This window comes from Camelina sativa, chromosome 12 (assembly GCF_000633955.1).
Source record: "Camelina sativa cultivar DH55 chromosome 12, Cs, whole genome shotgun sequence".
Taxonomy (NCBI): Eukaryota; Viridiplantae; Streptophyta; class Magnoliopsida; order Brassicales; family Brassicaceae; genus Camelina; species Camelina sativa.
In genome coordinates, this window is record NC_025696.1 from 6497843 (window position 1) to 6513135 (window position 15293).

Genomic DNA, 15293 nt, shown 5'->3' on the forward strand with positions numbered 1-15293 from the left:
AACTTTTGTAGGCACGAAACCTGTTACCAGATCGCTTTGGCCATCAAGGACGAAGTCGAGGATCTTGAGAAGGGTGGAATCGGTGTCATTCAGATTGATGAGGCTGCACTTAGAGAAGGACTTCCACTCAGGAAATCCGAGCATGCTTTCTACTTGGACTGGGCTGTTCAGTCTTTCAGAATCACCAACTGTGGAGTCCAAGACAGCACCCAGGTTTGCTTCAAAAAACAACATACCTACTACCTAGTCTCGCGTAGTGTAACGCTTTTATGGTTGCTCATTATTTATATGCTTCTGGTGGTTTTTTTTTTTTTGGCAGATCCACACTCACATGTGCTACTCCCACTTCAACGACATCCACTCTCCAAGAATACCATCTTCTGAGGAAATCGCAGACAGGGTGTGAACAAGATGCTTGCTGTCCTAGAGCAGAACATCCTTTGGGTTAACCCTGACTGTGGTCTTAAGACCCGTAAGTACACCGAGGTTAAGCCCGCCCTCAAGAACATGGTTGATGCCGCCAAGCTTATCCGTTCCCAGCTCGCCAGTGCCAAGTGAAGAAAAGTTTTGATTTGAACAAGGAAACGTTTTTCTCTTTCTCTATAAAATGCTTTGTGTTTTATTTGGTTTTTAATAACTTTCTTAAAAAGAATATTTTAGAAGAAGTTAGATTATGATGCATATGGTTTTTTTCTCGTCGAGAGAGAGAGGATATAGCATCTAATCAAAATGTGTACGCATGTCTATGTAGTCCACGTTGTCCAGTTACCCGAAACGTCTGAATTTAGTGTTTTTTTCTTTCAGTTTTATTATAGTATGAGTGAAGCTTGTAAATTACTCATCATTACTTTTTTTTTTATTTTTATTTTTGTCGCAATGGTATCTTGATTAGTTTCAGCTAAGGAATATGCTTAAGTTTGAAGATCTTTGACTCATTTTTTTTTCTCCTTGATCGTCGTATAGGATAACCTAGTTTAGTAACACTTATTAGTCGCCATTTTTATTTATAATTTATTTATCTTTGAGGGGATTTCGGATGGATCCGGACACATTTATGTCATAATCGTTTGATAAAGTTATTAGTAGTTGCGTTTCCTTGTGTAATTAATATTCGTGTGTCATTCTGTTGGTTGGGAGTTATACAAATTAAATATATTTACTTTAGTAGTATATTTTATCTAATGTCGTGGGGGTGACTCAGGGCGTTGAAGAAGAGTTGAATCGCCAGAACAAACGAATCAGACAAGAAAAAAAAAAATCAGACAGAACCCAGATTGATGATTTTTGTCACATTCCCATATCAAAAGGTGACGAATTGATTTCTTGGTGAAAAAAAGTTGACCCAGTAAACCCATTGTTGATGATGATGAGAGAGAGAGAGACAAGGAGAGAGATATGGGCCTCAAACTTTTTTTTACTAGGCCCAATCCATACAAAAAGCCTTCACTTATTATGCAAAAAGTGGAAATCTCGAAAAATCATCTATAAGTACTATAGTATATTTGATTGCCAAAGACCTAACTTGTGATGGAGACTTTATGCATTTTTATAAACTCTCACGGACACATTGGTCTACACAGGTTACAATCAAGGTCCCAAACAAATCTAAATAATACTAAACAGACTAGAGAGTAGCTTTTAAGAATCATTAATTATGACATTAATACCAATCATAAATGCCTAATAATTCATGCTTAGGGTTGTAATGTTTATGTACCTATGCGTATGTTGTCTTGTCCTTATCATAGAAGCGACGTTGAAGTCACTGGGCCTGATCCACTTGTCTAAGGCCCACTTTGCAACGTGTGATATTTTGGTAGTGTGTAGAGAGAGGGGGATTCTTTCTGGCTTTCTGCTGCTGCACACATCAAATGTGTCTCTCGACAAAGGCTATTGGTCACAGATGAAGTCACGAAGAAGCGTCAATGGGCATGTCTATGTAGTCCACGTTGTCAGTTACCCGAAACGTCTGAATTGAGTTTTTTTTTTCTTTCAGTTTTATTATAGTATGAGTGAAGCTTGTAAATTACTCTTCATTACTTTTTTATTTTTATTTTTGTCGCAATGGTATCTTGATTAGTTTCAGCTAAGGAATATGCTTAAGTTTGAAGATCTTTGACTCTTTTTTTTTTCTCCTTGATCGTCGTATAGGATAACCTAGTTTAGTAACACTTATTAGTCGCCATTTTTATTTATAATTTATTTATCTTTGAGGGGATTTCGGATGGATCCGGACACATTTATGTCATAATCGTTTGATAAAGTTATTAGTAATTGTGTTTCCTTGTGTAACTAATAATTCGTGTGTCATTCTGTTGGTTGGTAGTTATAATACAAATCAACTATGTTTTTTTTTTTAATTTAAGTACTCGCTCTGTCTCATATAAATTGATGTTTCAATAGTTTCACACATATTAAGAAAAAGTTAAGCTTTTTATTTTTAAACTAATTTATAATTATTTTATAGTAGAAAGAGAAAACATAATCCACTAAATATTATGCCACTTGAAATAATTTATGCCACTAAATAGTATAAAATAAAAATATAATTTTAGTTTTTTTTATTTAAAAATCAATCTTTTAGAGACAAAAAATATTTTTTAAAACATCAATTTATGTGAGAGCAGACAGAATAATATTTATTTCATACAGCTTTTTTGGTACCAAGACTTAGAGACTTGGATATAATATGTTTTGTATTTTTTGTTTTCTTAGTAATTCTAATTCTTATAGACACGAATCGAAATAAGGTTCGGGACACAATCCCAAATAAAGAAAAAGGTACCGTTTAGATTGATTGTAAGGAAAAGAAAAATCATAGTACATATGGATAAAAGTAACCCGACCCCGAGAGATTGAGTAAATTTCTCAATTAAGAAAAGTTAATAAGTGAAAAAAAAAAAAAAAAACTTAAAAAACAACAAAAGATTCGTTAGTGGTCCCATGAGGTTGAAGTTCGAAAAGCGAAAACAATATCTAAGAAGTGATGTCTCTCTTTTATTTCTCCTTTCTAACTTTATTAGATTTCTTCTTCTCCTTTACCTCTCTTCGGTTGGTCTATAGCTTTCAAATGCTATAGGCTTAGGCGAAAGACACACACAAATATACATACACACAAATAATACACATTATCTATATAGTGGGTACGTATTTATTATATAGCTAGGGCTAGCTCTAGTGTTTTGATGAGATGCTTTAGGCCTATCGATGCATGGACCTTATGCTATCCACGTTGTCCCATCTATCTCTCCTTAGATGATTTATATGAATTCAGCTTTTTATGGCTGCAATCCCTACGAGACAAACTTAAGCTAATTATTGATACGTAACTGTCATATAATCTACTTGTGATAATAATAAGAGTTTATTTCGTGGAACTAATTAATCTACATATACGATAAAGTATCTTTAAGAAACTATCAAGGACGTTAAACATTTTTGTTAATTAGTTTTGCCTGACATACCTTCATATATATAACACAAACAGTTGATTGAATACAAACTCTATATATAAACATAATACCAGAATACACAATATTATAGTGTATATATATATGCTCTATTATCTTTTTAAGTTTGGCGCTAAAAAACCTTAATTGTTAACTTTACAAAATGCTTTAAATGTACTTCCTCATAGAATGAAGAAATCAACCAATGATAGATTTAGATACCTTGATGTTTTATCAAAAAATAATAACACAATTAATGAGACTTTGATGTTTTCAGTTGTTTATGGATGATTGATTGATGCTCGATGCAGTTGATACATCCTATCATAAGATCAGAATGTAAGATTTGTGAACCATAGCAAATGAGATTATTCAACACATGTGATGAAATGGTCAGTTTGTTTAAGTCATCTATCAGTATTCTCTTTTTTTTTACGTGCATTCTAAATATATCTTGTGGTACTTTGTCAAAGTCATGAGTTTTTAATCCAAAACAAAATGAGCAATGAATAACTAATTAATTTGTACACCAGAAAATATATGTTAAATTAATTAATGTAGTATACTCTTTACTAATATCTCAAGTTCCATCTTATTTTCCATCCGCTTATATATATGCATGCATCTAGTAATATTACTACACAGATCGCATATAATTTGACCTCAATTGTTATTTGACGTTCAAATCCCGCATATGTAAGAGGGTATATGAATACATTATACATGTTGCAATTACAGTAGTTGGCTAAAATGCAAAGATATATATATATATATATATATATATATATATATAATACTATATCATTTCATGTGATTATGATGGAAAACCTGAAGAATTAAATTGACCACATATATTTTTATTATCCTAATTTTTTATTGTTATCGTAAAGGAAACTATGAATAAGTCCAATAGCATTGCGGCGGCAGAACAAAAGAAATATTAATTAATCATAAACTCAAAGTTCTCGATCACACGCTTCTTCAACCTCCCCCAATCAAACTTGCCCCTCTTTCATCAACACTATTTTCTCTCCCTATCTCTTCTCCCTGCTAGTATTATACACTGTATAAAATTTAAAAGAAACTACTAGACTTTTGAAATAAGAAACTAGAAAGATGTAGTTCTTATAAATATCTCTCTTATTTATTTACTTATTTTATTTTCCTATATACAAAGACATATGAATGTCACTTACACTGATTAATTACAAACACATACTTATTTTGTGAATTATACTGGCGCACGTTATCCATGTGTCGGCCTTATAAGCATCCCAACTTACACGTCTACTTAAATTACACTAATGATTGGTGTGTATATATATATATATATATATATATTATTGTATATGGGGAATATTGATACAGTGGAAACTCTATAGAAAACCCTTAATGTTAGTAAGCAAAATAGGTTTCAGCTTTATCTGTGTCATAACTTGGCCCCCGTTTGTTTTTTTTTTTCTTGGTGCAAAAGGCCCCCGTTTGTAAAATGAAATTATACATGCATCAGCCTTTTTTTACATAGTTAGTAATACCATTTCATAACATATAACGTACTAGTATTTTAATTCGTTATAAAATGTATCGTCAAGAAGAGTATAAGACAGAACATTTATCTTTTCTAGTTATCTATATTAATGTTTATCTGGTGGTTAAATCATGAATATGTATATATTTGGGAAAAAAAAAATAACAATGAAAAAGTTAAGTTTTTTTTAAAAAAAATAAATGAAAAAGTTAAGTTAACGAGAGAAAAAAAAACAATGAGAAAGTAGCTTTTTATTGAGAGGGAAAAAAAAAAGATACCATTTGGTGATCCATAAAATTACGATGTCTCGCTTTATTCTGACAATGAAAGAAAGTATATTAAAGCATCATGCATAAATTATTCTATACGATTATTTCTCCAAAGTTTTTTTTGTGAGCCTTTCGTCAATTGGTGAGTCTACTCTTTCGTATATGTGGTTTTAGTAAAGTTATAAAGTCACACGCAGTAAATCTATTTTTTTAAAAAATTGTTAATAAACATAACATTTTCCTTTTTATTTTAATTATTTATAAACTTAATCATAATCTCTTTTACAAGAACATAAATTGCAAACTAGTAGCAAAAATGTATAGAGTTCAATGCATTATGAGATTGATGTATATATGTGTATATATATATATATATTGCGCTGCCAATCACAATCGAGAATACAAGATGCTTATTACTTGTAGATAACAATTTCCCATGTTTCTAAGTTATATCATTCCGAATCTTTTGATGTCAATTATACAAATTTCATCTGTATTCTTTTTTCCTTTTTTCACGTATTTTATTTATGTTTTACTAATAATATCGAGAAATTGACATAAAGTCTAGATTAAGAATTGTCTCGTGACTTGTACACACATCCTGATATTAAGTGTGTCGTTTTCATTTCCCTGTTTTGAATTATCATTGTTAAATCGTGTTTTTAAGATAGAGCTTACGTGGTTTCATATACGATGAACATCTGGTTACTAGAGAGTATTTGTGATCTAATTACCTGATATTTTTTTTGTTAGGAATCACATTATAAAAAAACAACAAAACCTAAAATGATATAGACTAATCTTTAAAGTATCAATTGATTTTGAGTTGAAAATTTATAAACTAATAACTTTATAGTAATGATAATATAAAATAAGATGGATTAAAGAATTAAAGGACTCTTACAGAATATGTCGTTTTTGGCTCATCATTTTTTGGATTTGTCATTTTATTTCGAATATTTTAGAATTGTTACTTTTTGCCACTTTAAAATGTTGAATTTTTTATCCATAATATACATACTAAATAATAAACACTAAAAACTAAAAAAAAAAATAGAACAAAAAAAAACTCAAACATAGAAATGTAACTTTGTGTTTAAAATCTTAATAAATAGCAAATCCATATATAAAATTTTAACCAGCAAAAAGCTATCTATAAATACATTAAACCAGATATTTCCTCAAAGAGAAACATAAACGTGGCAACACGTGGTGCCACATCAAGAACCATCCCGAGCATTTGATAATTTTTTTGTCTTCATCAACATTTTTCTGCCTGTTGGCCCTTTTTATAATGGCATTCTAATTATCTATCATTTCACTAACCTGCATGATATTTATATGATGATATACATTATACATACCTCTACCGTTATATCTAGGTACATACATTTCGCTTTTTATTTTATCAACACGTTACCTTAATTTCATTATTCGTTTGCGACTCTCAGATCATTTTTTATATAATTTCTTATAAAAATTCAAATGTATTTCCCCAAAGATTCTTGATTCCCGGGTTGATCACGGTCAAGAAGCTCGATCAGACGTGTCCGCTCTTGTCAGCTTGTTAAACATAGGTTTATCCCTTTATGGCTTGCATATATTCCTATTAAGTTCGCATGACCGCCTTTAACTAAAAGTGAGTTTGGGTCCATGCCATCATTAAGGTTCATTTCAGTAGCATGTCATGGCGTTACGACCTAGTAATCGTTAAGCGAATAATGATCAATCTGCCATCATGGTTTATAATTGTAAAATAATAATAGTTAGATCTTTAATCAACATAATGCAAACGTTACACAAAGGCCGGCTTACCTCTTTAATCCTTATTATCGGCTTTGTGTTCGCTATTTTATGCTTTAGTCACATTTGTTGGTTCATTCCAGCATTTATCCTAGATGGAAAACGAGGATTATACGTTTTTTTACAAAAACAAATAAAAAATCATATTTATAGATATATATATATATATATATATATACTGTATATAATTAAAATTTATGTTTAATTTGTATTTAATGTTGTAAAATTCTCATTCATACATCTGTCGCGTTCTTTTCCTACAATGATTAGAGATTATGTTCCAATCAAGAATTTATTTTCATATATATGACAAAAATAAGACAGGACAAAATATTTTGTCCACTTATTTGATTATAACTTTAACATTTATGTAAGGAAATTATAGAGAACATATTATTCAAAAAAAAAAAAAATAGCATAGAGTACCAGTATGTATATATATCATGTGTCAAATGTTAGTTCTTTATCACAATCAAAACTATTTCTTTTGAATCATATAATTAACTAACTTAGTGAGAGTTTTAAAATATGCTTTTGAGATACAATGAATGTTCTTATATCTATTGGAGTCATTAATTATTAGATTCCATGAATTAATACTCCCTCCGGTTTTTTTTACTTGTCGTTCTAGAGCTTTGCATACAAATTAAGAAACTAGATCAATGTTCTATTATACCCTTTCTTTAATACATTTTTTAATTTTTTTATTGGTCAAATCATTTAAGTAGTTGGGATAAAATTGGTACTTTTGTCAAACATATGCATTGGAAACCTAAAATGACAAGTATTGGAAAACAAAAATTTTAGTCTAGAATGACAAGTAAAAAAAACCAGAGGAGTACCACTTTGGTTGTTTTTTCTTTTTTGTGTGTTGAACTTAATACCCATTAGATAGTTACAAAATATTTTCCTTAATATGTGCTTCTTTAAGAAAGATGTTGATGTAAGTAGAAAAAAATCGACACATAAAGCATACAGAAAAACAATCACCAATGGTCATAAAGTCAAAGTAGAATCCAACGAGTATCGCATCTAATAGCATTCTTTCACTTGAATACAAATAAATATTGGTGTATATGGTATCTTCTCTATTCCAGTATTTGGCTTTTTTACATTAAGAAATAAACAAAAAATCATCGGCGAATTTATTCTGTATGAATTCATATTTTGGCCCTCAATGCGACGGCCTTAATATAGTCTTACTAGCTCTCACCCCACATTATTCCGTTGATATTGCGGTCAAAAGCAGAAAGATCGATGTTTGATAATACGATTTATGTTACTTTTGTATATTAGTATTGGCTTGGTGAACTCAACTGTATAGTTTGTGTCGTATCTCATAAATGCGGAGATCTCACACCGCATAAAAATGTGTATTCGTAACAGAATATTATCATATCAGTGATCATATGAATGGATATCTGACTCATGTTAGCATACACTATGCCTCTAAATTTTTTTGTAGAGACATTATAGAATTAAGAGAGTGGAGTATTTGACTAAATTATTTGTAAATGATTTAATGAAAATTGAAGGCATAACAGTAAATATAATGATGAATTATTAATAGATTTATTTAGAGGCTACAAAGAGAATATACATAAAAAGTCTAGCACGAGTCAATTTCAACAAATGGTAGAAAACGAATCATAATGATATTAGGATTTGGTCTGCAATCTGCAGGAATAGTAAAGGCATGCCATGTGCACTTATTTAGAGCACATATATACTATTTGATCCTGACCTTGGTGTTTTAAAAATGGGAATATGTTATAATATTGTTTTCGTATTCCTTGACACTTTGACAGCATGTACTTTGCTAAGCGAGCATTTAAAATTTGCCATGATGTTCTTACCAAGCGTTCATGACATAACCATGTTTTCTTGTTCATTCATTCTCTTCTTCTTTTGTTTGGCAAGCCTTGTTCATTTTGTTTTTAAAATATCTGTATATATACATCTTAATAGTTGGCAAAATGATTTGTCTACTAGTTAGATGTAACCCTTTTGGATATCAAAATCTAAATAATGAATTTAATAATTTAATAATTACAAATTATATAACGTAATCAATTAACTGTATCTCTCAACAGATTTATTCAGAATCATACAAAGATATCAAAAATATTAAATAATACATAAACTTTGTTATATCTAAATCATAATCTTGTATTTTAATGCTTAAAGACTAAAAGACAAAATTTAACATTATATTTCTGTAAGTTGTGATTAATTTATGGAGGTAATCCAAAATTTCATACAACAATTAATACTAAAATACAACAAAAACATAGAGTTTTGACAATATATAATATCTATATATATGAAGAAGAAGGCTGCTAAGGAATACGAAAGACGAATAATTAGATCACGACAAAGAATGTTAAATCCGTCACTCTTTCTCCAATCAAACACACATAATCTTCCTTACTTGGCAATAAACTCTTCCCCTCGAGTTTACCCCCCTTATTCCCATCATTTTTCATCAATAATACATTTCTCGAGACTCTCATATACCTATGCGCGTGTATATGTGTGCACATCATTCATGCCGTGGGATTGGTTTCTCCGATCCATATATATACGTGTTCATATCGTGTATATTTTTCTTCTACTATCATATGTATGCTATTGTGTTGTTACCCATGGGGCCAATATATATGAATGATTTGATTTTAATTTATAGGTGAAGTCTTATAATTAAAGCATCTATATATTTAATGTTAATTATTTTTTAATAGGGTGATGTATGCTCAACAAAACTAGAACAATTGATATGACTATTTTTAATTTATATGAAAATTTATTATTATTGAAAAAACCCTCGAAGGGATTTTCAGAACTAAAATTAAGTTAGATTAGGTATCATGTTCATGTTTAACCTGAGAGTCTACTAGCTTCAACGTATTGCAAGTTTTATGCTCAAGAACTTGAAATATTTTTTTTTTTCAATCGACTCTAGCTAGTAGTTATGATCCTTGTTGTTTAGCTAACCGCTCTTATATTATAGGTATAATATAATTCTAACATGATGTATACCTGCACTCTATAAGACACGCCCATTGTACAAGAAAACATGATATGATGATCCGATGTTGAACTGAAAAAAAAACTCTTTTTTTTTTGCTTGCCCTATTGTTAGGTAGCTTTCCTATGTCCAAAGAAAAAAATGTAGCTTTTTCCATCCGAGAACAAAACAAATACAAAGGCATACTTTTAAAAAGGAGTAATGAGGACCTAAGTTTTAACTTATCGTCTAGATTAGTATAGTTGTCGATATGTTAACCGAATTTTGTAGTAAGCATAAAATGTTGTACTGTTTTCTATTGACCTAACATCAGTTAAAGAGAATCCCAGCATAATCGGTAAGCCCCTAAGCTCGGTTAAATTGTTTATATATAGTACATCGTTTTGGTAATTTTTTATTTACTACATGACAATAAATATTTAATATGATTCTCTAATTAAAACAAATAGTTTTTCCTGAAACAGATGATTTTTTACCATGTAGATTATGAAATGTTTGACCCGGGATTCCATTAATAACAAAATAACAATTTAGTTAAATACCGGTTGAGCCATCATAATTCATAAAGGCACTAATGAAACTTTTGTATGAAACGTTGACTTAATTTCCTAAATTCTAAGCAATCGGAAATGTCTCGAGCAAATGGAAGGACGTGTGTAACCTAAGATATATACGGCTCACCAATTTCCCCGCCGCATTTGGCTCGCTCTAATTAAGGGTTTGCATGGAAAAAACTAAAAATTGATATGATACACTAAAAATCTACAACTCATAGTCTCTTACCTTGACGTATAGAAAACAAAAACATAAAATCAAAATTTTCAAATGATTTGATCCTATGATATATACATATATATATATATATATGCTATTCATCCTGTGCATGAGCAAATTTTGATCGATAGTGCAAACTGTAAAGGACCTTTTCCATTTCATTGGTAGCTTTCCTCCTTTATGTTTAGAGTTAACGTTGAACCATCTAAAAATGTTGAAACTTGATCGCATAGAAAACAATTTGTTTTCCAAAACTCTATTACCCTATATATATGATCCACCATGAACATAATTATAGTATTAGATACCGTTTCTAAAACAAAAACAAAAGAGAAGGTCTCTTTGTATCCTATAAACAAAACTAACCGATTTTTTATGATATGAACCAAACTAAAGATCTCATAATAATTTTAATATAATTTATGTGAACCTCTCATTTTTATATCCTGAAAAAAAAAAAAAAAACTGAATCTGAATCTGAATTTAAAAGTAGCCAAAAAATTAAAAACTAGTCCTAAACCAATTATTTGAAAATTAAGTATATTTAACCAAAACCTAAATACTAAATACTAACCAAATCGTTATTAGATGATATTTATTTTGGAAATTGTTACTGAAAACACAAATATTTTAAATCTGTAAGAAAAACCCCACCAAATAGAAATTCGGATACAACAACACGCGATTAGTAATCTTCAACTGAAATTTTTTTACTAATACTTAAAATAATAATTAATCCACTAATTATATCATTGGGACATCATTTAAGTATATACAACTATTTATAGAGAGTGATATAGGATCCACCATAAGCATATAATTATTAAAGATCCAGCGCATCAAAAGGTTTCCTCATCAGGAATAGACACAACAAACCTCAAGGATAGGCCTTTCTATATATATTATCACATCTGATCCATAGTATAATAATATGATCAGATTTACAAAAAAAAAAAAAAGTATAATAATATGATTGTTATTTTCATAACTCATATTGATTTCGTTTCAGCTTGATTTTATTAAATTATAAACAATCCAAGTTATTTATCAATATAAAAGAATGAAAGGATGGTTTGTTCAAAAAAAAAAAAAAAAGAATGATGATTTAGTATGTGATACCATCTTAGTTTAGAAGACCATATGATCGAGTATATATGATTTTACCAAGATTCTACTAAATTAAAGTCACCTACAAAAATGAAGGTAAGATCGTGGTGTTGTCTTTGTGACCCATTTCATTCTTCTATATTGATGCCAAAATATATATGTGTCTGTGTACTGTGTACAGCTGCCAATAATTATGAGAAACATAGGAAACATAATGACAAAATTGAGTTTTGTCCACACCTCAATTATTGTGGCAGTCTCTGAAATAAATCCAAGATTTTCCGAAACATCAACAAATGAGTTTTGTTCGAAGATCACTGTGTCTTCTTCGGTTTGATCATGTTCATCATTAGTGGGCCCTTACTCCCATCAATTGTTTCTATTTCCAAAAAATTATATCTGTTTTCCTAATTAATGTATAAATGACGTGTATGTATAATATACACATACTGTATAGTTAACTTTGATACATCCATAATTTTAAAATAATACTAGTATTATTATTTTATTGTTTTAAATTTATATATCTCTACTATTTTTTACATATACTACCATCATTTTTAAAAGTAAAATATTAGTATTGTCATTGCCCAAAGAATGCGACGTGATTTTCATGAAAACAACAATCTGTTATTCCGATTAGGTTAGTTTAAAGTACAAATTGGTCATAAATTGCGACAAAGAGGTGGCTACAATTCTGTCTCAAGTTACTACCAGTTTGTAGTTTGTACTGATCATTTGTGATACATTAAAAAAAAAAAAGATTACCGTTGTGAATTAAAATATGCTACTAAGTAGTGAGTGATGATTTGAACCCAAAAAAACAGTGCAATGAATACATATTTACGATTTATTAACCTCACTATATATTGACTCTACGGTCTGTTGCTTCTCTTAATTTTACAGAGTGCACTGGTTCGCCTGATAATGTAGAGATTGAATCTCTGAGATTCTCTAAACCAATAGAATTCTATATTTGAAAAGTTTTCAACTATCCTAAACTTTAGAACTTAATATAAGATCTATTTTTGAAACTCAACTTTTCAACCGTTTTAAAATTCACATCATGCATCTCCAACATTAATATTTAATATTTATTGCTAATTTTACATCAAATTCATGACTACATTTAAAAACAAAAAAATTTGATTCGCGTTTTTTAACTAATTCTAGTGACGCCTATAATTCTAATAAATTATAAAAGAAGTATTTTTATATTAAATTGTTAAACAATTGGTGGTGAAAGCTCCGCGAATGGGTTGGTGGGATGGTTTGTATTATAAATCATTACTAAGTAAAAAAACTAAATATTTTCAATGATTATTTTTGAAGTTTACAAAATATTAGTGCTACTTAAGTAAAAACTACAGAAAATCAATTTTTGTAAATTATGAAAAAATTATAAATCGTCAATTTCGTATGAACATGAGGGATGATTATAGTTTTACGAAACATTCAATGATAAAGAACGAAACCATGAATAGCGATCACCATAGAATAAAGGCATGACCGCAGACGATAAATAAAACCTACTACCGACTACCGAGTCGGAGACAAAAAGATCACACAGTTTTATCATGAGTCGGGGAAAGAGCCCAAAGAAGCATGGTAAAGTATATATTAGTGTGTAATCGAGCCTTTAAACTATTTTATTATGATGGTGTATATTATATAATCGTGCATTTTATATATAGTTGACCTGGTAATTATTGATTAATATTTGGTACGCATACATTCTTACATATTGGAAGTATATTGTCTCTAACGCTTTAAATAAATTGCCCTCTCGTCACATATATATGCCACATTTGCATGTTAGGCGTAGATTAATTGTCTAAGTATTAATTGTCTAAGTATTAATGTCAACTTATTAATTCAAATGATTCAGTGTATTTGGTCTAATCTAATTGATACTCCATTAAAATGGAAAACTAATTCAGTTTTAAATCAACCAATCCATTCCATAGAGTTAATTTTTATATTCATTTTAACAAGGTCCCTATTTCATTCAAATATCGATAAGACATGATTTTAAGAAAAAATTAATCAAAAAAAAAAAAAAAAACTACGTGGGGAAAAAGGAAACTATACGTGTAATCAGCACCAACATTATTACGACGTAGAATATAAGTTAGACAAAAGAGAAAAAAAAAAGTAGCTTGTAAATTTCCGGAAGTTTGCAAAATCCGTCCCAAACATGAATCGTTACAAAAAGAAGTTTATCACTAAAATTAACTTGAGAAAAACTAAAGTAAAAATCAGTATTAGTTATAGAGATCAAAATAAAACATTTCATAGCCCATAAAAGGGACTCAGACTCTACATAGAGGGGATATATCTCCGGGAGCTTCTCATACCTACATACAGTGTTGCCATCCGCCGGCACTATCCAACCATGTTACCCATGGAGTTAGTTTTAGGAAAAAGTCAAGCATTGTAAGGTGTAAAATTAATTCCCTAGTTAACAAAATTTCCTTTAAGTAAGAGGTATATATGTATATTCTTGCATGTTGTTTACAACTTTACATCATGCCTTGCCAATCCCTTTTCCTTTGAATTTGATTTCAAATCAGAAATAAAAAAAAATCCCATTATTTGACATACCAATTAGGTCCACATGACTATAAGAGGATCACCAATGACCACTTAGAGTATAATGTTATATTTCCTATAAATATATGGCCAAGAATAATTGATTTAACACAGGAAACGTAAAGTATTCGTGGCTAATTAGACTACTTGATCGTTGGCAGCAACAAAATTAACTATATTATGACTTTCCTAGTGATGTATTTGATATGAAAAAAAATAAAATAAGATTCATACTTATTTTGGAATACGTATCACCAAATTTAAATCTTTAGTCTAAACCTAACTATTATAAAACAATGTTACGAATTTCATAAAAAGTTTCTTATGATATGTGTGTGTACTTTTTATTAAGTAATTTTTTCATAAAGCTAAAACTCTAATTACTTTTTTTTAGTAGTTTTCAGGATAGGATGCTATCAATGACAAATGTACGAACTAATCTGAACTAGTGATCGATCTACAAACGGAATTTACCGAATATTTACATTTAAAAAAAAAAAAATGTTATCTAAGTGTAAACGGTTATATGAACAATAAGAAAAAGAAGGGAAAAGTTTGGTCTGTTTTCCCTAAGTGGATAACAATGAAACCAAAAGAGAATATTGGATAATAGTGTCCCATGAGACACCTCACAACTAAGATTTCTTGTGACTTTGGTTTTTCTTGAAACTTCCCACCATAACTAACTACATATATTACACAAGCATGGACCCAACTAATCTTACAATATTGTAAGAAACTCT

The 15293-nt window shown here is 29.7% G+C and overlaps 1 protein-coding gene across 1 annotated transcript; it reads left to right on the forward strand.

Annotated features, from left to right (window-relative positions):
• Window positions 7-564, forward strand: LOC109128060 (5-methyltetrahydropteroyltriglutamate--homocysteine methyltransferase 1-like; the record flags this gene model as incomplete). Its single annotated transcript, XM_019233768.1, has 2 exons — window positions 7-213; window positions 320-564. Coding segments are annotated over 2 exons (294 nt in total), but the record flags the coding sequence as incomplete, so codon positions are not given.